Below are 25,064 nucleotides of genomic sequence, written 5' to 3'. Positions count from 1 at the left end.
ATCTTGTCCACTTCGCCATGTGCGTGAAGTCCATGCCAGTTGAGCACGGTGACCCAAGCCCTTGGAAGCCCTCTATTGGCTCATCCCTGATCTTCCCAGCCACACCTGAGGTGGCCGAGCTCACACCGAGCCCAGCACACTGTCCCAATACGAAGGGCTCAGCTCTGTCCCCAGCCCCGTACCTGCTTGTAGGCGGGCTTCACTCCGGGCAGCAGCACGCGGTACCGCTCTACAAACTCCACGAAGCTGTAGCGGATGGGGTAGCCAGCCCGGCGGATCCGGATGGTCTCCATCATCCCTGAGTACCGCAGCTGGCGCACACACAGGTGCCGGTCGAACAGCTGCGGGACGGATGGACGGAGCCAAGGGCATCAGCACTGGAGGCTCCTGCTGGGAGCTCAGCCCTGCTCTGCATTATTTTCCCAGCCACACAGCAGACGAGGACCAAGGCAGACGGAACCCATATAGAACTTACTTAGCAGCACAAAATGGAACCCTCACATGGGGCAAGCTGCACACTTTGGGGACACAGAGGAGAAGCAGCTTAACTCCCCCTGGGATACCTTGAGGGGGCTTCATGGAGGAGGCGGTCTTTGCTCTAATCCTGTCAGGAGAAAGGGCACTGGAGGTGGCAGGGTGAACATGGGCAAAGGTGTGGAAGCCTAAAAGCACAGGGCCTGTTCGGGGACTTCACGGGGACTGAGGAGGCTAACATGTGCCAAGATCAGGGTTGTGCAGGTGATGGGTGCCTGTACAACCCCAGGGAATGCCTTTCATATCACAGCCACGTAGATCTGTAGCTCTTCAGACAATTTCTGGCTGCTGGCAGTAAGACACCTTAAGGAAAAGACATTTTTTTCCTCATGGGCACAAAGTCATTTTTGTGAGGGCAGTAGGTCGGAGAGGGACTGGAGAGGGCCTCAGAGGCCAGGCTAGGGAGGCAGCAGGGAGTGACCAGGTCAGGGTTACATTTGAGACCCACTGCTCTCACTGCAATTGGGAGGGGGACTGGAGCAAAGAGACAGGAGACCAATGAGGTTGAGGCAACAGATGCTGAGGTCTGGGCCCAGAGAAAGTTCTAGAAGCATCTGAGAACAAGAAAGGGGGTAGCCAACTATCTTGGCAGGGCCCGGGCCTCATCCTCCCAGACCTCCTGCCCTAGATGGGGAGCTAGAGCCCTCTGTAACCCTCATGCCCCTGCAGACCCAGTCCTCATGGGGGACAGGCCAGTCCACCCTGGGAAATGTTTTCAGGCTGGGGGCAGGGACAGCACACAGCTGGCTGACTTCCGCCACCTGTTTCCTCTCCTCCAGGCACTTTCCCTGGGCCCAGCCCTGGCCTCCCTCCGTCCCTCCCTCTGTCCCTCCCCAGACACCTCAGGGCCCCAGCTTCCCCCTGGGCCTCTGGAAAGAGCTTTGTGGTAAACAACACTTCCCAGAGCTGTAGAAAGAAAGGGCTTGAATGAGGGGTGGCCCGGGCTCCAGCTTATAGGCTGAAGCCCCTTAACCTCCCTGAGTCTGCAGTCACACATCTCAAATGCAGGACCGTGAAGGTCCCTCCTTCCCAGGCTGTTGGGAAGGTTGAGTAGGGCTGTGAGAGAATCTGGACACACAGTAAAGGCTCAATAAATGTGATTTGGCGGAGTCAAAAAATGAGAACATCTCCAACCAGTCAGAGGAATCTGGGAAGGCTTCCAGGAGGAGGTGGTGGTTAGCTGGACCAAAGGAGAGGGGGCTTTCAGGGTCAGGGCCGCGGCAGTAACCCAGGCTGACTGCACGCAGAGGACATGAACCGCCCCCAGGAGGTAAGCCCAGCTGAGACAGGCAGAATCAGGATTTGAAACCACACTGAGCACACAGTGGAGTCCAGGCTCTTTCTGGGGGACCTGCTACTCCAGTGAAGTCAGAACTTGTTCTAGGAGCCCCTCAGGTGCCCTGCTGTTTCCCAAAGAAGACAGAGTCTCAGCCCAGCCCAGCTCCCACCCTGCGCCCTGGCCAGGGCCTCCACCTGCCGCAGGCTGGTCCCCCGCCGGCTGCTCCAGGGACCAGGCCACTCACCATGGGCTTCTTGAACTCATTGGGCTTGATGCAGCGCACGAAGAAGGGCTGGCAGGCACCCAGGGTGCGCATCAGCAGCTCCAGGGACCGCTTGAACTGGCTGCTGAGTGTGGGCGAGCGCTTCCTTGTCTCGGCGCCCTGGGGGGACGGACCACGGTGATGGGAGGGGCTGACCCATGCCACCCCCCCTCTGGGAAGGGAAGCAGGAGGGGAGGTCAGCAGGCTCAGGGCCCCGGGGAAGTAGGCTAGCAGGGCACTTGGGGCTTTCCTGTGACTGGCCTCATCTGGGCTGATGCTCGACCTCAGGTGCACCCCCTGGGGCACCCCTGGGACCTGGGTCTGGAGGAGTGCTACTGGGGGAGTGAGTTCCCCCTGTGGTGGCTGGATGACTCTCCCAAGGCCCAGCCCCTCACAGTCTCCATCCTGCCTTGCCGGGAATAAATGAGCAGCCCAACTTGATCACCTCAGGACTCTGAGTCCTCTCTAGCGATGGTCACACAGGCCTACATTCAGACCCCAGCCCTTCCTCCACCTCCTGTGTGACCTTGCACAGATCACTAAACAGCACTGAGCCGATTTCCTAAATGGGAATAGTGTCACCTAACTAGCTGACAGGGCTGCAATGAGGGTGGGCGCAGAGCATGTCTCAGGAAGCAGCAGCCTGGGAAGCTGTGTGTGTTGGGGGGCGGGGGTGTGGGGCCTTGTGCCCTCTCCCTTCCCTGCAGGATTAGCCAGTCAGCAGCAGGCCCAGATAAGCCTCCTAAGAAGGCAGGCAGCTGGCCTCCCACCACATGGCCCTCAGGCCCAGAGGCTCTGAGCTCCCCTGGCTGCTATCTGGGTGAGCTGGCTAGGACCCCCTCTTCTGTCAGGGTCCCCAACACCATGATTATCACCACTGCCCTTGCCACCAGCGCCACCATCACCACCAGATACTTGCTATTCTAAAATTTGTCAGGTTTCTGTTTTAATGTCATTTGGAACCTATTCTAGGATTTTGCTAAGGGAAGCAGGGCAGTCTCTGCATTGGCATAGGGTGAATGTCAGGTCTGTGACCCCAGCATGCCCTTGCGCTGCTCCTTTGAATCAACTCTTCCTGGCCCCTAACCTTTGTCAACCACTGGTCTTTTTTCAGGGGTTCCTTTTGGTCCCAGAACCCGATCCAGCCTCAGCACCGCATGAGCCACAACTCCGGTCCTGGCCTTACCCAGCCTGCGTTAGAGCCCCACCCTGAGCACACACACAGCCCAGACACGGACACACACTCTACACGCAGTGAGCACAGAGCACACCCGCGCGCACGCACACACCCATACAGCGCACACAGTACAAACCTTTCTTGGTTTCTAACATCAGCCCCGCACTACTTGTGTCTTCCCCGCTGGGCTGTGAGCCTAGTGAGGACAAGCAGGTCTGCCTTGTTTTCTGCTGTGGCCCAGGGCCTGGCACAAGTAACTACCAGCAACCTTTCCTGAACTGGCTCCTGATGCCTACAGGCTCCTAGAAACATCCATCTTCTAATTGCTCAGGCCAAAATCTAAGAACTGGCCCCAACTCCTCTTCTTTTACATCCAATATGTCAGAAATCTTATTGGCTCTATTTCCAAAATAGATGCAGAATCTGACCTTCTTTTCTCTTCTTCCATTGCCATCTGTCCAGGCCACCAGCATGGTTCCCTCAGATTATTGCAGCAAACTCCAGGCTGGACTCCCTGCTTCTGTACCCCCTACTACCTCGCACCCCCCCTCCACTCCACTCCTGACACAGCAGCCCAGGAAAGGCCATTCGAACTCAAATCCACTCATACCCACCCCCGACACTCGAAGCCCTGCAATGGCTCCCACTTTCACTCCGTGTGAACACCGAGGTCCTTGCAAGGACGGATGATGTCCTGCGGGGTCTGGGCCCAGTTACCTCTGGTCCCTCCACCCTTCCAGCCAGCCCACCTCCATGATCTCCTATGAATGTTGGGCACATGAGGCAGGCCCAATGGCTTTGCACTTGCTCTTTCTTCTCCCCACCATGCTTCTCCTCCAGATGCACATGGCTGGCACGGTCACCTCCTCATCAACTTCCCAGTAAGGCCTTTCCCGCTCCCCCTACTCAACATAGCAAAGCCCCACCTCCAGCACTTCTCCCTCCTCAATTTTTCTCCATCTTCTGTATCACCACCTGACATACTATATATATGTACTTATTTACCTGCTTATTAGCTATTTCTCCCTTCTGCCAGAAAGTAAGAATGTTCCATGAGGACAGAGGGTATTTTTCTGTTCTGCTCACTACCCTGTCCCGAGGACCCAGGACGAGGTCTGGCATAGAGTGGGCCCCGTTACCATTTGTGCCGGAGGGCAGGCCTGTGTGAAGGGGAGCTGAGTGCACAGTCTACTCACTTCCTGGCTACTGGGGTTTTTTTTTTTTTTTTTTTTTTAAAGATTTTATTTATTTATTCATGATAGTCACACAAAGAGAGAGAGAGGCAGAGACACAGGCAGAGGGAGAAGCAGGCTCCATGCAGGGAGCCCGACGTGGGATTCGATCCCAGGTCTCCAGGGTCACGCCCTGGGCCAAAGGCAGGCGCCAAACCACTGCGCCACCCAGGGATCCCGCTACTGGGGTTTCTGATTCCGTTTTTATTTCACTGAGGGGAATGGTGGTCCTTTCTGATATTCATTGTTTGCTGGGATTATCTGCAGGCATTTGGAAATAGGGTAAAGGCAAGAGTGGAAAGTCCAAAGCTCAGTGTTAAATGACTCCTCAGGGAGGCCTGAGGGGCAAACACCTGAGTGTGCTGTGCAAGGGGCTAGGAGACGCAGGCAGAGGAAGCCACCTGCATAAAGCATGAATAAGAGTCCCGTGGACTCCGGGCCTGGGGACATGTGACTGGCATTAGACACTGATCAGGGTGCTCGATGGCCTGGAAGAACCACTGTCCTCGTGGCTTGGCTGGTCCCTTCAGCAGCACTGGCTGGGCTGGGGCCGCCCAGGGCCACTTGGGGAGGCAGATACAAGAGTCAAAAGATGGAAATTTGGGGCTTGGAGATGAGCATAGGACGCAGGTTTGGATTACTGGAAGGAGGTGGTATGGGCTTCCACCCCGAGGAAAGCACTGTCATCGATAAACTGTGACTTAATACTTCACACTTCACCAAATCGATTTCTATGTTCCTCTAACAGAGCCATCAGGCTTCCAGCAGTCATAGAACATGGGTTCTTTCCAAGGGATGACAGCATTGTACGGTGACAAAGAGCAGGGGCTTGCAAAGCTTCCCCTTAGCCCTCACTTGTGTGTGACTCTGGATGAGTTCCCATGCCTCTCTGACACAGACCGGATCAAAGTCTCCTGTGTCACAGGACTTGGAGACCACATGTGGTCTTAACTCTGAGTCTCCCTTCCTTCCTGCATGTCTGGCATCCCCCTGCTGCCCAGGGCCTCACGGAGTTCCACAACAGTCCACTAAAGCCACAGCTGCAGAGCAGGGTACCTGCAATGTCCAGAACAGGGAGTGTGACTGGATGGTAGCCTCTGTCCTTGGCCCATGGCCTGGCCCTGGGACCCCACCTCTCAGGCCAACACTGTGGCCTAGCTGCTCATAGGGCAAGTGTGAGGCCCCTGCCATGGGGGGCTCCAGAGGCCAGAAGTTCCCGCACCCAGCAGTCCCCACTGAGGCCCACATATGACAGGGTGGCGGCACTGGTGAGATAGGTGTGTCCCTGGGCTCTTTCCCACTCTTTCCTCTTCTCCTCTGGTCTCCATCCCACCCCCTCCAAGCTGAGCCATTCCTCCTGGTTGTAGGCAGTCCTGGAAGATCACTGAACCTCATCTTCTCTCCCTGCCCCCTCTCCTTTCCTTTCAAAGCACCTGGAGGTGGGACCTCTCCACGAACTTTCCTGTTCTGAGGCTTCTTCCCCTGGACCCTGGGATTAGAACCCACTTATTGAGGAACCATGGAGAGGTCCAAGTGAAAGACTCCAGGGTCTCCAGAAATGGCTCACTCTGGAGGGAGTTTTGGAACACAGAGTTAGGACACAAGAGTGACACGTTTGATCTTGATTATATCTTCTTTTCTGGGCCAGGCTGTGAGCCAGCCACCTACATTTCTCACCTCATTCACTGCTCACTGCACCCCTGTGAGTAGTTAGTATCATCCCCACATTACAGGTAGAGGACCTGGGGTTCAGAGAGGCCAAAGTGTTGGCCTGAGAGGTGGGGTCCCAGGGCCAGGCCATGGGCCAAGGACAGAGGCTACCATCCAGTCACACTCCCTGCTCTGGACATTGCAGGTACCCTGCTCTGCAGCTGTGGCTTTAGTGGACTGTTGTGGAACTCCGTGAGGCCCTGGGCAGCAGGGGGATGCCAGACATGCAGGAAGGAAGGGAGACTCAGAGTTAAGACCACATGTGAGAAGACATCGGTACTGGGCAGAGAGGAAACGGAGGGCTGAGAAGAGGGAGAGATGCAAAGGGATGGCAAAGCCAAGGTGCTGCTAGGGGGTAGCCGGCACCCTTGAGGTCTAAAGCATCTTGGGAGCATGACCCGAAGGTGGTGGGTGGACACATCCCGGATGCCATTCCAGGGCCTACGGAGGTCTAGGGGTGATGACTTCCCCGGGATACTGAGCCTCAGGATGTCACCTCCTATCTCAGAGCTTCAGTCCCCCATCTGCAAAATGCAGAAAATATCACCTGCCCCTCCAGCTCTGCAAGGTTATCGGGGGATCTGACCAAGCCATGGACACAGAGGCACTCAGCGGGGCCTGGAGGAAGCAGCAGGTCCTGACACCGCAGAGAGACTAAGGAGACCTGGAACAAAGCCCTGGCTCTGCCCCTGGCTCACTCTGCAAGTCTCGTCTCTTTTTCTAGGACTCAGTTTCTTCCTTTAAGAAACTGAGATGCTCACAGTTCACACAACTCAAGAAACAAAACAACAAAACCACTCCACAAACCACTCCACAAAAAGCACAAAAGAAAGAAAAAGAAAAAACACAAAAAAACACAAAAGGAAAAAAGAGAAAACACAAAAGAAAAAAGAAAAGAAAAAACACAAAAGGAAAAAAGAAAAAACACAAAAGAAGAAAAAAAGAAAAGAAAAAGCGGGCCTTTCTCCAAGCCTCGGTGCCCCGGGGCGGAGGCCACACCCAGCCCCGGGGGCCACCGAGGCCTGGCCGCGACCACGACCACGGCCCGGGCAGGGGCCTTTTACCTTCCCGGAAGCTGCCGACTGGCGCAGAGTGCCCGGTGAGTAACCACAGAGAAACTACAGCAGGAACCACAGCGGGCCCAGACGGGGTCGGGGGCAAGGAGAACGGGGCGGGTCAGAAAACAGAGCAAAATCCAGCAGGGAGAGAGCAGGAGCCCCGGGGCAGCCGCGCTGCCCTCCCCGTGAGTCCCTCTGCGCCCCCTCGGGAGGCCACGGGACGGGAGGAAAGTCCGAGGTACAAAGGCACATCACCACGCGGAAAACGAGGCTGCCAGACCACCCCGCGAGGGACGGAGGACAAGCCGAGCGTGGGACGTGCTGCACCCCTGCACGGGCCCAGGGCTGGGGCGCCCTCGCCCTCTGCGCATGTCTCCCTGAATAACCACATCTATCCACGTCCCCGACGCTGGATGGGCTCCCTCCTGCAGGCTCCCTGAGAGCTGCTGGAGGTCCAGCTGGGGGGCCCTCCATGGTGACCCATGTCCTGATCAGGCTGTGCTCTGTGACCTCTCGTGTCACCCTTCTTCGGGCCTTGTCCCCCCACACCCCCCAGTCAGTAAAGCAGGAGGACCAGGCTGGACGATGGCAGAGGCCCCCAGGCCTCTCCTGGAGCCACAGCAAAGCACTGCCCCACTCTGCGACCAGAAGAGCTCAGCTGAGGCTGTCGGACAAGGGTGGGCCTGGGTGCCAGCCTGGCCTCTGGGGGCCCTTCCTGCCCCATAGGGACCCCACCCCAACATTACCATGGCGACATCAGCCTGGAAGATCTGCTTGATGAACTTGTTTCTGGAGGAGTGGACCAGCTGGATGATGTCTCCATGCAGGGTGTCCCGGTTCTTCTCCAGGAAGCCTGGGCAGTGGCAAGAAGAGGTCGGTCACACCGTGAGACCTGCCAGCCTCCACCTGACAAAACCCAGCCGCTCCTCAAACCCACAGTGTGAGAGCCTGAGGAGTTAGGAACTGGTTAATGGCAGCGGGGATGGGGGTGGGGTGGGGGGGGTGGAAGACAGACTGGCGGAGGCCTGGGGATGCCTGATGGAGAGCGCCGCAGGGAAGCAGCACCCCTTCCCCCATAGGACTCAGGCTGCCCTGGCTTGTGGACAGAAGTGTTCAGAGACCTTAGGCAAGTCATTTCCCTCTCCAGGCCCCATTTTTAAGTCCATAAAGTAGGTAAGCCTTACGTCCCCCCAGATCTAACATTCTATAATTTTGTAACTGTGCAGAGTCCACTCAATTTTCCCATCTGTGTCCTCAGCAACAGCATGAAGCCTGATACACAACAGATCTCAGGGAAGGTTGGTTGAATTGAAAAACACGATCCTCTGTTACTCCTAACAGCAGACATTTGTTTGCTCCCCAATCCTTCAAACTTAATGTTGGCCTCCTTTTTTCTTTTTTTTTATGTATTTATGATAGTCACAGAGAGAGAGAGAGAGAGAGAGAGAGGCAGAGACACAGGCAGAGGGAGAACCAGGGTCCATGCACCGGGAGCCCGACGTGGGATTCGATCCCGGGTCTCCAGGATCGCGCCCTGGGCCAAAGGCAGGCGCCAAACCGCTGCGCCACCCAGGGATCCTGGCCTCCTCTTTTTTAACAGCAAGTTTGGATCTCCCAGTCTACTAGTTGAGGGAGGGCTGGGCAGGCTTCAGAGTCCATCCCTGCAGCATGGCTCACTGATACACTTGTCAGCCTTCTGGACAATTCAACAAGGAAGTATGAAACCAGTGGCTCTTTGCTTGTTTGTTTTGAATTTCACTGGCCTTTGACTGCAGGTGGAACCCTTGGAGGCTGAACACAAGAGCTCAGTATAGACGCACACAGCAGCTGATGCTCATCCAAGGCAGCCCGTTAGAGCAGGGTGGTGGGGGCCGAGTGGCAAAGGCAGTCTGCAAGATTCCAAGTGGGGTAACCCTGTGACCTGACTCGCTGCTTCACCTCTAGCTTTTAAATGACCTGCTTGTCCCAGCAGCACAGAAGATGCATCCCCTCCAAAGTTCACACTTGGTCTTGCTGATGAAAGAGGTTTAGTGGGTCCTGGGGCTGGTTCTAGGCCTGGCATGGCACCTAATGGCACCTGTCTCATGGGAAGACAGGTAACTTTGCCTTGTGAGCCTCAGCTTCCCCATCTGCACAAAGGAGCACTGAGCCCATCCAAAAGAATGGAACGCAGGGTCTTGGACAGATACCTGTAAACCCATATTTGTAGCAGCACAATTCACGGGAGCTAAAAGGTGGAAACAACCCAAATGTGCATCGAGAGATGAATGAATAAATAAATAAAATATGTCCATCTCAGATGGACGGTGGGGATGGTGGCACATTATGAATATACTTAATACCAATGTAGCCTTAAATACTGTTACAACAGTACATCTTGTATCATATATACTTAGCCACCATTTATTAAAATTTCTAAGAGAAAGAAAGAGCACTGGGCCCAGTGTTCCCTAAGGCCCCTTCCCGCTCTGGACTTCAGCCCCTACCCCATCCTGGGTGGGAGACGGGCGAGGGCCGGAGAGGGCCCAGGCCAGGAGACGCCAGCCCCCACCAGCGCGCTTATACCTTGGCTCTCATAGTAGACGACGCCTGCAAAGTGGTTGATCCCGAACTGAGTCTCGTGGTTGTTCTTGGGGGGGATGTAGTTGGAGTTCAGCTTGTGTTGGGAGTTCAACTTATGCAACATGGTGGTGTCTGTCCCCTGCAGGAACCGACAGCCATGGTCAGCACTCCTCTCTCCCCACCCCTCCTCCACTCTCCCCCAGCTCCTCCTGCCTTTGCTGCCTAGGCCTGTGCACCTCCTCTTCTGTCTTTCTCAGAGCTCCCCCCCTTTATTTGTATGCCACACAGGAGCACCCTGGGCCTCCACTTTGCCATCTATTAAGTGGGTAGATCAGCGTGCAGTCCAGTTTAGAAAAATCTCTTTCCCACACCGAAGATCATGGGAGCAGTCCCTCCCCCACTGCGAGACACATCCCATGTCTGCAGCACCTGTTCTGGGCCAGCTATGTGCTGAGATCTTCACCATTCAGGTCCAGGACCCCGTGGACCACAGGTGATCCCCAAAAGTCAAATAATGCACCTGCACTGGCCTCAGAGCCACGCTGGCAGGCACAGATCATTGGGTCCATTTTACCCATGAGGGAAGCTGAGGCTCAGAGAGAGGGGAGGTTTTGCACAGGCTCCCAACAGGGGGCAGGTGCACCTTGGGGAACTTGCTCTCCTCATCGATGAGGGAGATGATGTTCATGGGCTTGTTGGCGATCATGTCCAGGGCGTCCTGGTTGTCGGTAAACTCGATGTGCAGCCAGTCGATGCTCTCCAGGTCGTACTCCTCCTGCTCCAGCTTGAACACGTGCCGCACGAAGAACTGCTGCAGGTGCTCATTGGCGAAGTTGATGCAGAGCTGCTCGAAGCTGCGGGGCGCGCAGGGGACGGGGGAGGGGCTGAGCAGGCCTGGGCCCTTTGCTTGGCATGCCCTTGGCCACTTGGTGTTCCCAGCACGCCCTCCCCAGCCTCTGAGGCGGGCAGCGTGGCCCAGTCCCCTGCCCCGCAGCTACACAAGGGGACACTGAGTCAGAAGGGGTCAGAAGGGATGGAGGGGTTAGGGGGAGCTTTGAGACGTCCAAATGTTACAGGAACTGAAGCGACTTGCCAGGGGTCACACAGGTGGTGAGGGGGACGGGGGTGGGGGGCAAGGCAAGCAGAGCGGCTGCTGCCAGCCCCAGGATCACCCTGGGGCTGCTCTGTCCCTCTGCCCCTGACACGGCCCCCAGAATGGCCCTTCAAGGAAGTGTGGGACCCCGAGTGTGGCTCGGCCTCAGCTGCTTCGAGGCACCTTGCAGCTTGGACCTGAGCAGATTACAGCAGGGCCTGGAGTGTCCCTACGGTGTAGGAGCCTTCTGCCCACCACCCCAGCTGGCCTCAGCTGACCCCGGCACTGGAGGGGACACGCAGGAAGCGGGGTGAGAGATGACCAGATGCAAACTCTCCAGCAGCCCTGGAGAGCGCGCTCGCCGCTCACTACGTGTAGTCTGAAGGCAGAGATGTGACACCTGTTCTGTCCCTGTTGTGGAAAAAAAACTCCCACAGAGCAGAGTCGCTCATGGTACCTGTTCACAGCAAAGTTCTCGAAGCCAAAGATGTCCAGGAGGCCAATGGACCTGCGAGAGCTCTTCACTTCCTGGGAGGGGGGCTTGTAAATTGCCGCATTGATCTTGTCCACAATCCACACGAAGAGCCGCCCGTAGATGCCCTGAGAGGTGGCTGTGTCAGCCCCTGGGCGCACATGCCCTCCCAAGGACAGGGCCCGGGCTCCCAGGCCGCCACCGCCTCGTCAGCCCCTGCCCTGCTGTTTGAAACCGCCCAGCCTTTACTCAAGCTGTTCCCTCTGCCTTAGAGCCCGTTTCCTGCTGGAACCGTTCTTATTCCATCTCAAAGCTCTGCCAAGAAGCCTTCCCTAACCTTGCAGCCCAAAGGCCCATCTTTCCATCCACCTCTGTCTCCCTATCAGCTCTGAACATCTCAAGGGTCCCAGAACCCAGCACAGAACCTGGTGCATGGCAGGGGCTCAATGGCTAGCAAACTCGTGAGTGTGGAAACAGGAAGGACTGGGGGCCCTCTCTACCCGACCCACCCCATCTTCAGTGTCTTCTTTGGAAAGACCAGAGAGGGCATCCTCTGGGCTTGGAATAGCACAGCAGACTTAGTACCCAAAGAATACCACCAGCATGAGGCCCATGGGGCTGGAGAGCAGAGCAGGCCAGGGATAGAGGACCTAAGGGGACCAAGGCTGGCAGGGTTTCTGAGGGACACAAGACGCAGCCCCTTGTAGGATGAACAGAGCTCAGGAAGAGGCAGACTCTCGCTCAGGCCCTCCAGTGGCCAGAGCCTGGACCCAACTCAGGCAGGCCTCAAGGCCCAGATGTCCTTCTGATTCCATGGACTACTCAACTCCTGCGCAGATCAACAACCTAACACAAGGGGCAGAGAGAGCCAGCGCCACGCCACAAAGGCCCACCTTGACAAAGGCATCTCGCACATCCAGCGCCTGCTCCCTGCTGAGTGGGGTGGACACGGTCTCCCCACGGGTGATGAGTGTACGGCTAGTCAGGCAGTTCATCAGGTCTGGGGGGTTCACCTGATGGGACAACATCCAGGTGTTTGCCCAACCACCCACGGCCCATCCCTCCCTCCACCCACACCTCCCTACCCACTGTCCAGCCAGGCCTTGCTCAGACCATTCCCCACAGCACCACAGCCCCACAGCCCCACAGCCATCAGCCCCCACCCAAATGCTGCCTGGAAGGACTGCTCTCTCCTTGACAGCCTCCTCACCCCCCAGCACGTTACCTGGTCCTCTCAGGACTGGCCCAGACTCTGGCTTTATTCATCCCAGTTTTCCAACTCAGGGCAGAGCCTAGAAAGCCTCTACTGACAGACTGACTTACCCAGGGTCCCTTGTGCCCCACACCACCCCCAGGGGGTAGGGGTGAGTGGGAGGGGGGCTACGGCAGCGAGGTTCCCAGGCACTGGGCTCCACTCCTCCTCTGAGACCCCTGTCCAGCACAGATCCTGCACACAGTTGGTTCTCTATATTGAACTTCTAGAACTCTCCCAGAGGGCTCCAGCTGCCAAGTTCCCACGTGCTCATTCCCCTCAACCTGAGCCACAACCACCCCTCTCAGAGAAACCGAAGCAGCTCTGGGGACTGAAGGCCAGATACTGACCTCGAGCAGGGATGCTGCTGTAGCCAGGGACGGAGAGAAGAGGACCTCACAGGCATCCAGGTTTTCAAATGTCCGGGCTGTCACAGCAAGTGGGTGCAGGGTCAGGCAAATGAGGGTGGGTGTGGGGGGAGGGGCAGGCTAGGAGGGCCAGGCTCTCAGGGTGGCGGGGGCTGCCCTCTACACAGAGGCCACCAACACAGTGATTAAGTGCCTTTCTGGGTCAGTGGATGTTTAATGAATGTCCTCACCAGGAACTACAAGCACCGTGAGGGTAGGAACCACGTATGCCCCGCACCTGGCACCATGCCAGGCATCCAGGTAGAGACACTGGCAGTCACACCCCCCCTCCCCTCATGCTCCTCCAGCCCGGACTCCCAGAGCTCCTGGTGGCAGCCCTGGCTCCTGTGAGGCAGGGTTCATGCCTGCTGGGACAGAAAGTGGGCCGCCGTCGCCGGCAGACGGCTAGGCGCTGTGCTGCCCTTGGCCCTGGTGCAGGGGTGGGGTGGGGGTGTGCGTCGGGGCCTCACCCTCATACTGCAGGTTGCCCAGATGCAGGATGGCAGCCAGGAGCTTGGAGATCTCCCAGTTCTCCGTGTCAGTGAACATGAGCACCTTCATGGCCGAGCGGATGCTGGCGTACTCCTGGCTGTCCTCCCGGCCCTCGCAGACAGTACAGTTACCCTGCAGGGCACAGGTGGGGGGCCCAGGAGGACATCAGCAAGGCTGAGGGGACCCCCGGAGGGGCAGTGCCTGAGCTGAAGGCCAGGCCAGTCTGGGGTGTCGGGCGCAGACCTCATCTCATGAGTACCATGACCTCTCCAGAAAATCTAGAAAGCTCTTGGCTAGGGCTTTTTTTTTTTTAAAGATTTGAGAGAAAGAGAGAGCACAAGCAGGGGGAGAGGCAGAGGGAGAGGGAGAAGCAGACTTCTCGCTGAGCAGGGAGCCCGATGTGGGGCTTGATCCCAGGACCCTGGGATCATGACCTGAGCTGAAGGCAGACACTTAACAGACTGAGCTACTCAGGCGCCCCTTGGCTAGAGCTTTTTGGGAACACAACCACTCCCAGGGGACCTGGGTGCCCCTTCTTCCCAAGAGTGAGAGGAGCTGGATCGCTGAGACCGGTCCTGCCCTGTCCGCTAGCCTGGTGGTCCCAGCAGTAAGGCCCTAGCGTCTCCCACCTTCACTGGACCCTATCCCTCAGGGACGTGAAGGCCGCACCAGTGCCGCCCAGTGTAGGAGGAGCAGAAGGAGGTGGCTACAGACAGGCAGGGCACTGACAGGGGTCTGCCCGATGACATGTGCCCACGAGCGTGTGTGTGTGTGTGGAGCCTCCCATGCAGCTATAGGAAGTGTCTGGGGAGGCCTGCAAACCTACAACACACACCTTTGTTGTCCTACATCCCTCCCTTGTGTGGCCCAGCCCCAGACAACTGGGCAGGGATTCTCCCCAGGGCTAAGAAAGCTGGTTATCCCCACCACCCCACCGAGCCAGCCGGCCATGTACACGCATCCCCACCCAACTGCTGCTGGGTGGCAGCAATGGCCCCAGATTCCACTTCTTGGTGGCTAGACAGCAGCAAGAGGCTGGCACCCGGGCCCTGTGACCAGTGAGCCCCCGAGGCTGAAGCTGCAACAGCCTGTGTCCTCCAGTCCTGGGGGTCCCAGCCGAGGTCCTATTCTTCACGTCCTCAAAGACCAAACTAACAGTGTGCGTGTGCTGGCAGGTCTGGGCACGTGTGTCTACATGTCCCCGGGTCTCGGATGCCTACATACATTTAGGAACATGTGTATCTGGGGGGATAATTCATCTAGGTGCATGTGCAGGTGGATTGTGCCCAAGTGGGGGACAAGCCCTAGGGCACATACAAGCCCCTGGGGCAGGCCTGGGGACAGGGAAAGCCCACACAGAGGTTCCCACCCACCAGGCCTAGAGCTGGCGAGTGGCCGGGGGGGCTGTCCCCGGCCTCGCTGGGATGGGGGTCCCCCTCCCTGGACGCCCTGCCCGGGTCTCACCATAGCCAAGTAGTTATAGTCCGTGGCCTGGCCGAGGCCCAGCTTCTTCTTCTGATCCGCACTCATGCCCTCCAGCATGCAATAGAACACATGGTAATTTCTTTCATCAGGGGCCTGAAAATGTGGGCACAAGGTGTTGGGGAATAGAGGCAGGGGGAGGCATCAGAAACCAGAGGATCAAGATGAAACATAATTTACTATTTTAACAGATGACTTTGGCAAAAAGCCCCTATGGGCAGGTTTCATGGCGGGAATTCCGGCACCGCAGTAAGCGGGCAGCAGCATAGGGACGATCCAGACCGTGGGGCCCTCCCCCTCCCCCACCCCGCGAGGCTGGGGGTCCTGTGCTGGTGCAGCTCTGCCCTCCACTCGGGCCCACCTGGCGACAGACACGGGACTTCTCCAGCAGGTACTGCTCAATCTTGGCGCCCTCGATGGCACCCCGCTTGTTGAAGTGAATATCGATGTACTTCCCAAAGCGGCTGGAGTTGTCGTTGCGGATGGTCTTGGCATTCCCAAATGCTTCGGGGTGGGGAGAGGGTCATGGGCAAGGGCACCCACCCAGCCACCCAGCCCCACTCTGAGAGCCCTGGCCCTACCTTCCAGGATGGGGGTGGCTTCCAGCACCTGCTGCTCGATCCATGAGTGCTGCCCACTGATGGCTGCCAGGAACTGCAGGATCAGCTTGGTGCTCTCCGTCTTCCCTGCCCCAGACTCCCCGCTGCAGAGGAGACCCAGAGAGAGGCAGGACCCATCACAGTCTGCGTGGGTCTCTGCCTACGGGTCTTCAGCCCCAGCTGCCTCCCCCACCTGCACCTCCCTCGTCCCCCTGCCCCAGTCTGTAAAATAGGCTGACAGTATGGACCTTTCAGGGATGGGAAAGGCTCCAGAGCTCAGTGCTCTGCCATGGCTCAAAGTACTTTCTTTCCCCTTCATTTAGATACACATATACCCCTCTGTCCATACCTGCCATAGAGCATGGCATATATTGATGCTAGATCAGTGCTTTGTCCCATTGCCCTCTGCCCAAAAGAGAATAGGAGCCTGAGATTTCACCTGACTCTAACTTGTTTAATACAAGTTAATTAAACAAGGTTGGCCTCAAAACTTAACAAAAACTTTGGCAGCATTAATAGAGATGTAAGGCCTAGGAAAGGGGAGGTGATTCTCTACATTGAGGTATTAGCAAGAACACAAAGCTAGAGCTCTAGGAGCTAAGCCTAGAGCTCCAATCTGGTGCCAGGTCACCCACCTGATAATGCAGCACTGGTCACGGCTGTTGCGCTTCATGTTGAAATAGCAATTATCGGCAATGGCAAAGATGTGGGGGGGCATCTCCCCAATCTTCTTGTTGGTATACTGGCGGATATGCTCTGGTGAGTAGATGGAGAGCAGCTGGTAGGGGTTCACAGCCACCAAGATGGAGCCTGTGTACGTCTGTGGGCAAAACGGGATGAGGAACTTGCCACTTCCCATGTGGAGGTTCTGACTCTAGAAAGTTCTCAGGCTCTGCCCTGCTCCATTCCTCTGGAAGGTACAGCACTGGCTTTGGAGTCACACGGACCTGGGGTCAGAATCCTCCCTCTCTGTGAGCTGGCGGTGGGGCCTTCTAACTAGCATGGGGTCTGGGTTGGAGTAGGTGCTCAGTGAGGTTTAATGAAGGGAGGAAGGGAGTAGGAAAGGAGGGAGGGTCTCTGAGCCTCCATTTCCTTATCTTTATCTGTAAAATGAGCATAACATAACTATTTATAAAGATGAGGAGATGGTGTACTTTAAAAGTCATAGCACCCTGTAGGTACTCCTCAAATGCTGGCTCCCACTTTGGCCTCTAAGCCCTGCATCCCAAAGATTTGGAGAGACATTCATAATAAACCAGACCATTCCAGAACAGAGGCTGGGCTGGTCCAGGGGGAGTGGAACCATGCTGTAACATGCTGAAAGGGCTGGGGGATGTGGCTTGGGGGCTGGGTAGGCCCCAGTCTCTGCAGCTCAGCCCCAGGGCAGAGGGGACCCTGTGCTCTGGGGGACAGGGAACCTCTAGCCACCCTGGTCAGCAAAGGTGCAGGGGCCCAGTGCACCTCAGATAAGCCTCTAGTGGGCTTTCTCTCCTTGGGCTCCTCTGTTGATGCAGATTGGCCACCTGTGCACAAAATTTCCTGCTGTGAGCCTGGGGCCTTGCCACACAGGGGACAACATGGCCTGGCCCCCCTGCTACCAGGGCAGAATAAGGTACCCAGGGGTTACCGCTCCCTCCACCAGCCCCTCCCCACCCCAGCTTGAAAAGGTCAGGCTCAGCCTGTAATTGGTGATGGATGTATTGACATCTGGGCCTGGAGAGACTAAAAAAACATGTGACCACAAAGAGGATGTGACAGCCTGGTCTGTCACCTCCCACCAAGGGCTTAATGCATCACCCCAGAGCCAAAGCCATGCCCCAGCAGCCCCAGCCCACGATAGCCATGCTGGGGAAAAGTGCCACTGCCAGCACCGCTTTCCAGGGGACATGCCCAAACCAGGGCCAGGTGTGGCCAGGCAAAGCAGCCGGAGCTGGGCAGCCCAGACCTGGGTTCCCGTCCTGGCTCTGCCCACGCGGGGTCAGGGCACCTGGCCACTTACCACCCTTTTCTGGGCCCCAGAGGACATTTCCCTCCCACCTGGGCTCTGGTCTTCCTCCAAGCAGGCCAGAAGCAGCTGAGCCTGACAACGCACACCGTGTGCAAGACCTGACTGTGTGCAAGAGCCCAAGCAGGAAGAGATGCAGTGGGATGGGGACGCAGCCTGCAGGGAGGGAGCTGCCAGGCCAAGCACACCCTGAGAGCCGGAGCCAGCTCTCTGCCACACTCACCCGCCCTCCACAGTTGGTCTGAGGTTGGAAGGTGGAGAACAGGAAATAAGGGAACTGGTCAGTGGGAAGTGGGATATAGAGGCATTCTCCCTCAGCCACCCCACACAGCCCAGGGCCAGGCTAATTTCTCAGATCAGAACCCATAAACCTCCAGCCCAGGGCTCCTCAGCTCATCACGTCCAGCTCAGCCCTGCCTATGAGAACCAGCTGGTCCCCATCCCCAAGAAAGGGAGTCAGTCACAAAGACCATCTTTTTGGCAGATCGCCTTGCCTGTCAACAACCTCAGTTTGTTCCTCTGTAAAAGGGGAATGTATGTATTCCCAGGACTATGTAAAGCCCGAAGGTCATAACCTTTGACATGTGCCTGTGCCTGGCTACAGAGTAGCCATCCTTACGTGCCACCTTCCTTTCTTCTTGATACTTCCTTAATAAAGTAGCACTGAACCACCTGGTCTGTGATCACCACGTGGCATGAGGCTGGCTCCACGCAGTCATTCAAGACTCACGAGGAGGCTGACAGCCATATCCTGGGGGCCAGGGAGGGAAAGCTTGGGCATGTGTGTGGCAGCAGATTTCTCTGGTGGGTGAGGTGGGGGTGGGGGGAGAGGGAGGGGGGAATGAGGGCTAGGCAGTGGGAATTAAGCACGGAGGCATGAAAGGGCATGGCATTTGGAAGGCCTGCTGGAGAAAGGTCACCTTGGCAGCCGTGGGAGGATGAAGGATTGTCCCAGAGGCTGGAGGTAGAGACACTGTTTCAGACCTAATGAACCAGTCAGCGTGGCAGTGGGAGCTGGACAGAGGTGGCCCTGGGAGCAGGCTGGGTGACCAAGTGCAGGGCCGGCCAATGCCAGAGAGGACGCAGTGATGAAAACTGCTAGAAGCCTTCCTAGGGCAGGGCCCGGATCTTCCTCTCCCCCACAAAGCCTCCAGGACCCTCTCCACCTCCTCCCACAGCACAGGGGGGCCCCCTGGAGCACCAGGCCCTGAGCCCCCTGCCGCCTGGATGTCCTCCCTTCCATTCACCCGCCTGTCCAGACCCCACCCTCCCCTCCAACTCTGCTCCTTCTCACACTGCCCAGCTTGGCCAACAGGGCCCCACCATCCTTCGCCCGGGGTGGGGGTGGCCTGGGAGGCCCTTCATTGCCTCCCTCTTTTTCATCCCAGCCCACCTCTCTCCGACCCCTGGCCCCACCCCCATGGGCTCTCAGCGGGCTGCTGCAGGCACCCCGCTACAATTCACTTCACTCTGAGCCAGGACCAGCTTTTCAAAAATGTGACTGCAGCATCCCCTGGCTGAAAACCCTCAGGCAAGTTCCCTGGACGCAAGATACCGGAGCCCTGGCCCTCAGCAGCAGCATCCCACAGCCAGGAGGCCCCCTCCTTATTAACCCTTCAGCTAAAAACACCAAACTCCATCCCCTGCCCTCTCACCCAGCTAATTCCTCAGGTCCAAGCTGAGACGATTCCCCTACAAGAAGCCAGACAACCTCCTACGTGATCTGCACAGTCCCTGTCACTTGGCCCACCTGACTCCTGTGTAATTTCAGGGCCTCCTCCCTCTAGTCGCGCTGTCCTCTCTGCCCGGGCCCAGCACCATACGCGGCACACAGGATGTGCCCAGCAAATTGAAAGAATGATCGAGTGATCAAAAGAATGACTAAATTAACAGGTGGAGAAGAAATGGAGTAGACCGCATTAACTGCTGCTCACAGGAAAGCGCAGAGAAGGGAGCTGAGGGGACAGCCTGTCAGCAGCCCCGAGGCATCCCCGCCTGCAGTGACAGTGACAGGAAGTGGCTCATGGAAAACACACAGAACAGTGCAGGGAGCAAAGCTCCCATTTGTGTAGAAAAAATAAGGTATTTTATATATAATATTATATTTGCTATATATCATATATAGTCTTTCTCTTCGGAGACAGATATGAAATTAGCAGTGATTTTCTCTGTGGCAAAAGGCAAACCTTCTAATTACAGCACATGTGCCCACTTCAAAATAACTTATATAACGGAGGCCTCTTCGTCAGTGAGGAGGACCCTCCCCAGCAGGGAAAGAATGCACAGCCGCCACCTGGCTCCCTCCTGGGCGCAGGACGGTGCCGCCGTCAATCCAGCGTTGCCTGTGCCCCTCAGAAGGGGTTACACTGTGAGGGGTTACACACCCCTTTCCAGATGGGAGAACTTGCGCCTCTGGGAGGCAGAGGGACTTCAAGATCACACACCAGGGAGGCAGGGGCTGAATGAAGGGGGGCTGCTGGCACTGGAGCCCAGCCTCGCCTCCCTACCTGGGCTAACCCAAACCCCAGGAACATGCCCACAGGACCGTGGAGCTGGCAGCCAGAGAGTGAAGAAGGGATGGGCTTGGCCACTGCTGGCAACCAGACCCAGGCTCGTCCTGCCCTGTCTGGGCCTCAGTACGTGTCCACCCCCAAGGCTCCGTGCTCCCCTCTGGCCTGCCCCCTCTCCAAGGTCCATGGTCAGCCCTGGGTTATTGCCCAGCTGCCCAGCAGGCCTCCTGCTCAAGCCTCCAGGAAGAAAGTCTGCCTTTGGGGCCACAGGCTGGGAGGGGAAGAGATAAAGGATCATAGGCTGGGGCAGGGGGAGATAAGCCAAGGACATAGCATACATGGTCCCCAGGGGCCCCAAGTCTCCAGGCAGAGTCCTCAGGACCTCTCTAGAGCCAGAGACACACTCTTGGAGATGTGACAGGAATGGCTCCACCTCTCCTAAGAAGCTCCCCGGCCTGTCAGCCCGGGAACCTCTCCTTTAGCAGGCCATGGAGACCAAGACACACCCTGGGCACACACACCTTCCCATAGGCACAGATGTGCTCACCCAGGAAGTCTGCTCTGGTACCAGAGGGAGGCTGAGACCAGGGAAGAGCAGGGACTCCCCAGATGCCCTTGCCAAGACTTGGACCCTGGCCTCCCACACTGGGGCTCCAGTCCATGTTCAGCAGCAGGAAGCCCTGGATCCCCACCGGCCCTGCCACTTGCTCCCTGCAGGACCCAGGGAGGACACCTGGCCTCTGAGACCACCCAACCAGGGGTTTTTCTGAGGGTCCTCCCCCACTGGGGGTGTCCAGGGCTGATTTGTGGGCCTGGGATGCTGTCCCTTAGGCTCCTGGGGGAGGCTAACTGGAGTGGGCAAGCCCAAGACATATGGTCAGGGACAGAGCATTGCCCAGCCCAGGGCTGTGAGCAGTCGTGGTAATCTGAGGAAACCCTGGGCACGTGGGGCTGTGCCCAGGGTAACCCAAGCCACGAAGTGACCAGGGGTTGCCATGGTTAGGGACAGGTATGGTTTCTGGGTGGGATAATAGCCCAGCTACTTCTTCAAAGCTCTGTTCCTACCCCATCTACCCCATCACAGATTCAAAGAGTGAGCAAGTTGAAACCTTGAACAGGACGATCCTTGAACAGAAGGGCTCCCCAGACCAACAGACACCCAGAATCCAAATCCATGGACCAACCGAGCTTGGGACCCCCCAAGTGACCCGTGAATAAGAGGGCCACTTAAGCCACTCCTCTCCACGCAGTGTCCTGTCCCCTCCTCACTCGTCCCCTCCCTCCTCCAGGAAAGAGGCCACCAGAAAGGATACTGGTGACAACTTCTAATGAGGCAAATGGCACAGATCTTAGGGCCTTCTGGAGAATCCATAAGCCTCTGGAATTCTCTCCTTTGCTCCCCTAGTTAGCCTACTCAAGGACGTGAAGCCGATTTCTCTGCTAGCTGCCCCCTAGTCCATCCCTCTCAGTTTCACAAAGAAGATTTGCTCTTCCTGCAGTCTTTCCTCCCCTCTCCTTTAAGGATCCTGTGTCTGCCTTTCTTCCTTGATCCAGTCCGCCAACCGTCCCTCACGTGTGAGGAACCAGTTTGCCTGCAAAAATCAATGAACCTGGGGCACCTGGGTGGCTCAGTGTGTGAGCATCTGCCTTTGGCTCCGGTTGTGATCCTGGAGTCTGGGATTGAGTCCGGGATCACATCCCGCATCAGGCTCCCCGCAGGGAGCCTCCTTCTCCCTCTGCCTGTCTCTCTGCCTTTCTCTGTCTCTCATGAATACATAAATATTTTTTTTTAATTTTTATTTATTTATGATAGTCAGAGAGAGAGAGAGAGAGAGAGAGAGAGAGGCAGAGACATAGGTAGAGGGAGAAGCAGGCTCCATGCACCGGGAGTCCGACATGGGATTCGATCCAGCGTCTCTAGGATCGCGTCCTGGGCCAAAGGCAGGCACTAAACTGCTGTGCCACCCAGGGATCCCCATAAATACTTTTTTTAAAAAAATCAACAAACTGTGTGCAAAATAACCAACGCCATGCTTCTGAGCTATTCTTAGTGGACATGGTCTGGGGGGTCTCTGGTGGGGACAGTTCCCATCTTACCCACCTCCTCCATGTAGGGGTCTCTCAGCCTTCTCCTGACAGGAGACTGGGGCAGACATCAGCTTTGATAGTGGGCTCCCTCAGGGGGGAGGGGCAGACTCCTCCCTCGCCTGCCTCCAGACCCAAGTGTCAGACTCCACCCAACCCTGGGAAGCAGCCACAGGGCGCCCTAGGACCCTTTGTGTCCACCTGCCATCTAGAGAGAAGAGTCAGTAGGGAACAGCCAAGAACTGGGGGGCAGATACCAGTGAGTCCCCATGGGGTTGCTCCGGCCCCATCCTCCCATGTGGGTGCTGCTGCTCATGTCTGGAGGTGCCATCTCTGCCCTGCCTCCCCTCCCCTAGGTGAGGGAAAGAGTGACAGGGGCTTTATCAATGCTGAAGGGCACTCTGTAAAAGCCACTTGTGCTTACTCAGTGGACGGATGTGAAGGGCCTGGGCACAGCTGCCTCCCCTTGGGAGCCTGAAATAGCAGAGGGTCCCAGAGTGGGAAGGGTAGCAGAGGGCTTCCCTGGCAGCTGAGTGGCCACAATTCCAGGGCTTCTAAGAGGATGGATCCCTGACCTTGACACAGCTCCTTGCTGGGACTGCTCAGGGACAACTTCAGGGCTTCAGGCCCCATATCTCCCTGGCTCCTCCTCACGGTCCTGACAACCTGAGCGACACTGTGCTGCTCCTCACCAGGCACTGTCCTGCCTCCAGCCTCCTATCCATGCAGCACCCCTTCCCAGATGCTGTATCACCCACCTCCGGGAACCCCACCGCTCTTCCTGAGCTGGGAGCGTAGGCCTCACTACTACACCCTGCAGAACCTGCTCTGTCTTCACTTGTCTCAAGCACTTCTCTCAACACTTGTCACTCTGGATACTGGTGCACCCTGGATACTGGTGGCCTGGGGCCTGGGGACCTGCCTTTCAGGGGACAGGGCTCCCTCCTGCTTCTCCTTTAGTCACACAGCCCTGGTTTCCTTCACCCCGAGCTGCTTGAGGGACAGGCTGAGTCAGAGACATTCAGTGAGCCCAGCACACAGCGCTGGGTCTGGCTAAACCTTGTGGAGGCTCAGTTTCCCTGTCTATAAGATAGGACTATGGGATTAGCTCAGCGCTTCTCAGAGTGTGGTCTGGAGACCCCTGAGGGTCCCAAAGGCCCTTTCAAGAAGTCCGCAAATGCCTGTTCATCTCCATATCTGTGAAGCCAGCTTTTCCTCATACACTTCAACCAAACAACCTCACATCAGTTTAGATGAGAATTAGCTGTCTTCTATTAAGCCAGACATTAAAGATATTTCAAAAAATTATAACTCTTCTAGTTAATTGGGGGGGCATATTTATAGGTATTTTTCACAAAAATATTTTCCTATAATAGATTTTTATGGTTCTTTTTTTTTTTCTTTTTTTAAAGATTTTATTTATTTAGTCATGAGAGACAGAGAGAGAGCGACAGAGGCAGAGACCAGGCAGAGGGAGGAGCAGGCTCCACGCAGGGAGCCCAAGTGGGACTCGATCCTGGAACCCCAGGACCACGCCCTGAGCCGAAGGCAGACGCTCAACTGCTGAGCCACCCAGGGATCCCCTTTATGGTTCTTTTTAAATGAATTAATACATTTCATGGTTTCTCAGTTTTAATTTCTAATATAGTAAATATCAATAGATATAGCCTACATTAACAAATGCTCTTGGGAGTCCTCAATAATTTCAAGGGCATAAAAGGTTCCGGAGGCCAGACAGGGTGAGAACCTCTAGAATGTAATCTCCATGGGTCATCTGTGTTCTGATGGTCTCTGAATCCACCTCCTGGGATCAGTTCAGTCCTGGCTAAGTGAGACTAATTGTCCTGTTGAATTTCAAGGTTTAGGAGTATGGAGTGTGTGTACGACTGGTTCTTAGATCAAGGGTTTGACGTGGATGGAACTGGAGGGTATTATGCTGAGTGAAATAAGTCAATCGGAGAAAGACAAACATATGGTCTCATTCATTTGGGGAATATAAATAATAGTGAAAGGGAATATAAAGGAAGGGAGAAGAAATGTGTGGGAAATATCAGAAAGGGAGACAGAACATAAAGACTCCTAACTCTGGGAAATGAACTAGGGGTGGTGGGGGGTGGGGGTGAATGGGTGATGGGCACTGCGGGGGGCACTTGACGGGATGAGCACTGGGTATTATTCTGTATGTTGGCAAATTGAACACCAATAAAAAATAAATTTATTATTAAAAAATATAAATAAATAAATAAAATCTTTTTTTTAAAAAAAGAATATAAACCACTCTTTTCTGGGCATGTTGGTAATGTCATTAATTTTCACTGTAAAAACTTTTGTCATAGACTCTGAAAAATAATAGTTCAACCCTGTTTCTGTCTGGATTAGTTCAGAAAATAAGTGGGGTCAGTTGATAAGATTTTTTAACACTGTAGATTAAAATGGGTTGCACAGCCAGCTGAGCATAGTCACAGTGGCACAGTCAGCTGATCACCCTACTCTTGGTTTCAACTCAGTGAGTGGTCTTAGGATTTTGATCTCAACGTCATGAGATTGAGCCCCGAGTTGGACTCCACACTAAGCACAGAGTCTGCTTAAGACTCTCTCCTTCTCTCTATGCCCCTCCTCCACCTCTTAAATAAATAATAAAATAAAATAAAATAAAATAAAATAAAATAAAATAATCTTTTTTAAAACCCCTGTGGAAAAAAAAAAAGGGTTTGAGTTGAGGAGCATGCTCCCTCTTCCATCCCCTTCTGAGGATAGACTCCTGACCCAACCTCTCTTCACCTTGCCCAATGAATGGCAGGCTCTGACCCCGCAGCAAACCCAGAGAAGGCAGCTCCGCCCACGCCTCTTAAT

General features: G+C 55.9%; 1 protein-coding gene across 7 annotated transcripts in view; it reads right to left on the bottom strand.

The window, feature by feature from the left end:
* The window catches only part of MYO7A (myosin VIIA), an 84,263-nt gene that overhangs the window by 35,742 nt on the left and 23,457 nt on the right, over nt 1-25,064 (bottom strand). For 5 of the 7 annotated variants that reach the window (XM_072794748.1, XM_072794747.1, XM_072794743.1 and 2 more), the window contains exons 5-18: nt 17,840-17,857; nt 16,247-16,431; nt 15,594-15,715; nt 15,374-15,516; nt 14,995-15,108; nt 13,509-13,662; nt 12,982-13,058; nt 12,273-12,392; nt 11,365-11,507; nt 10,458-10,668; nt 9,818-9,953; nt 7,999-8,105; nt 2,058-2,195; nt 183-341 (exon numbers count right to left, since the gene is read on the bottom strand). In XM_072794748.1, coding sequence (XP_072650849.1) covers nt 183-341; nt 2,058-2,195; nt 7,999-8,105; nt 9,818-9,953; nt 10,458-10,668; nt 11,365-11,507; nt 12,273-12,392; nt 12,982-13,058; nt 13,509-13,662; nt 14,995-15,108; nt 15,374-15,516; nt 15,594-15,715; nt 16,247-16,431; nt 17,840-17,857 — 1,827 coding nt within the window. The remainder of the gene's footprint in view (nt 1-182; nt 342-2,057; nt 2,196-7,998; nt 8,106-9,817; nt 9,954-10,457; nt 10,669-11,364; nt 11,508-12,272; nt 12,393-12,981; nt 13,059-13,508; nt 13,663-14,994; nt 15,109-15,373; nt 15,517-15,593; nt 15,716-16,246; nt 16,432-17,839; nt 17,858-25,064) is intronic. The other 2 variants (XM_072794744.1, XM_072794746.1) reach the window with 1 other exon arrangement.

This window comes from Canis lupus, chromosome 23, assembly GCF_048164855.1.
Source record: "Canis lupus baileyi chromosome 23, mCanLup2.hap1, whole genome shotgun sequence".
Taxonomy (NCBI): domain Eukaryota; kingdom Metazoa; phylum Chordata; class Mammalia; order Carnivora; family Canidae; genus Canis; species Canis lupus.
Note: the sequence above shows the minus strand (reverse complement) of the source record. Positions and strands in the feature narration are given on the sequence as shown.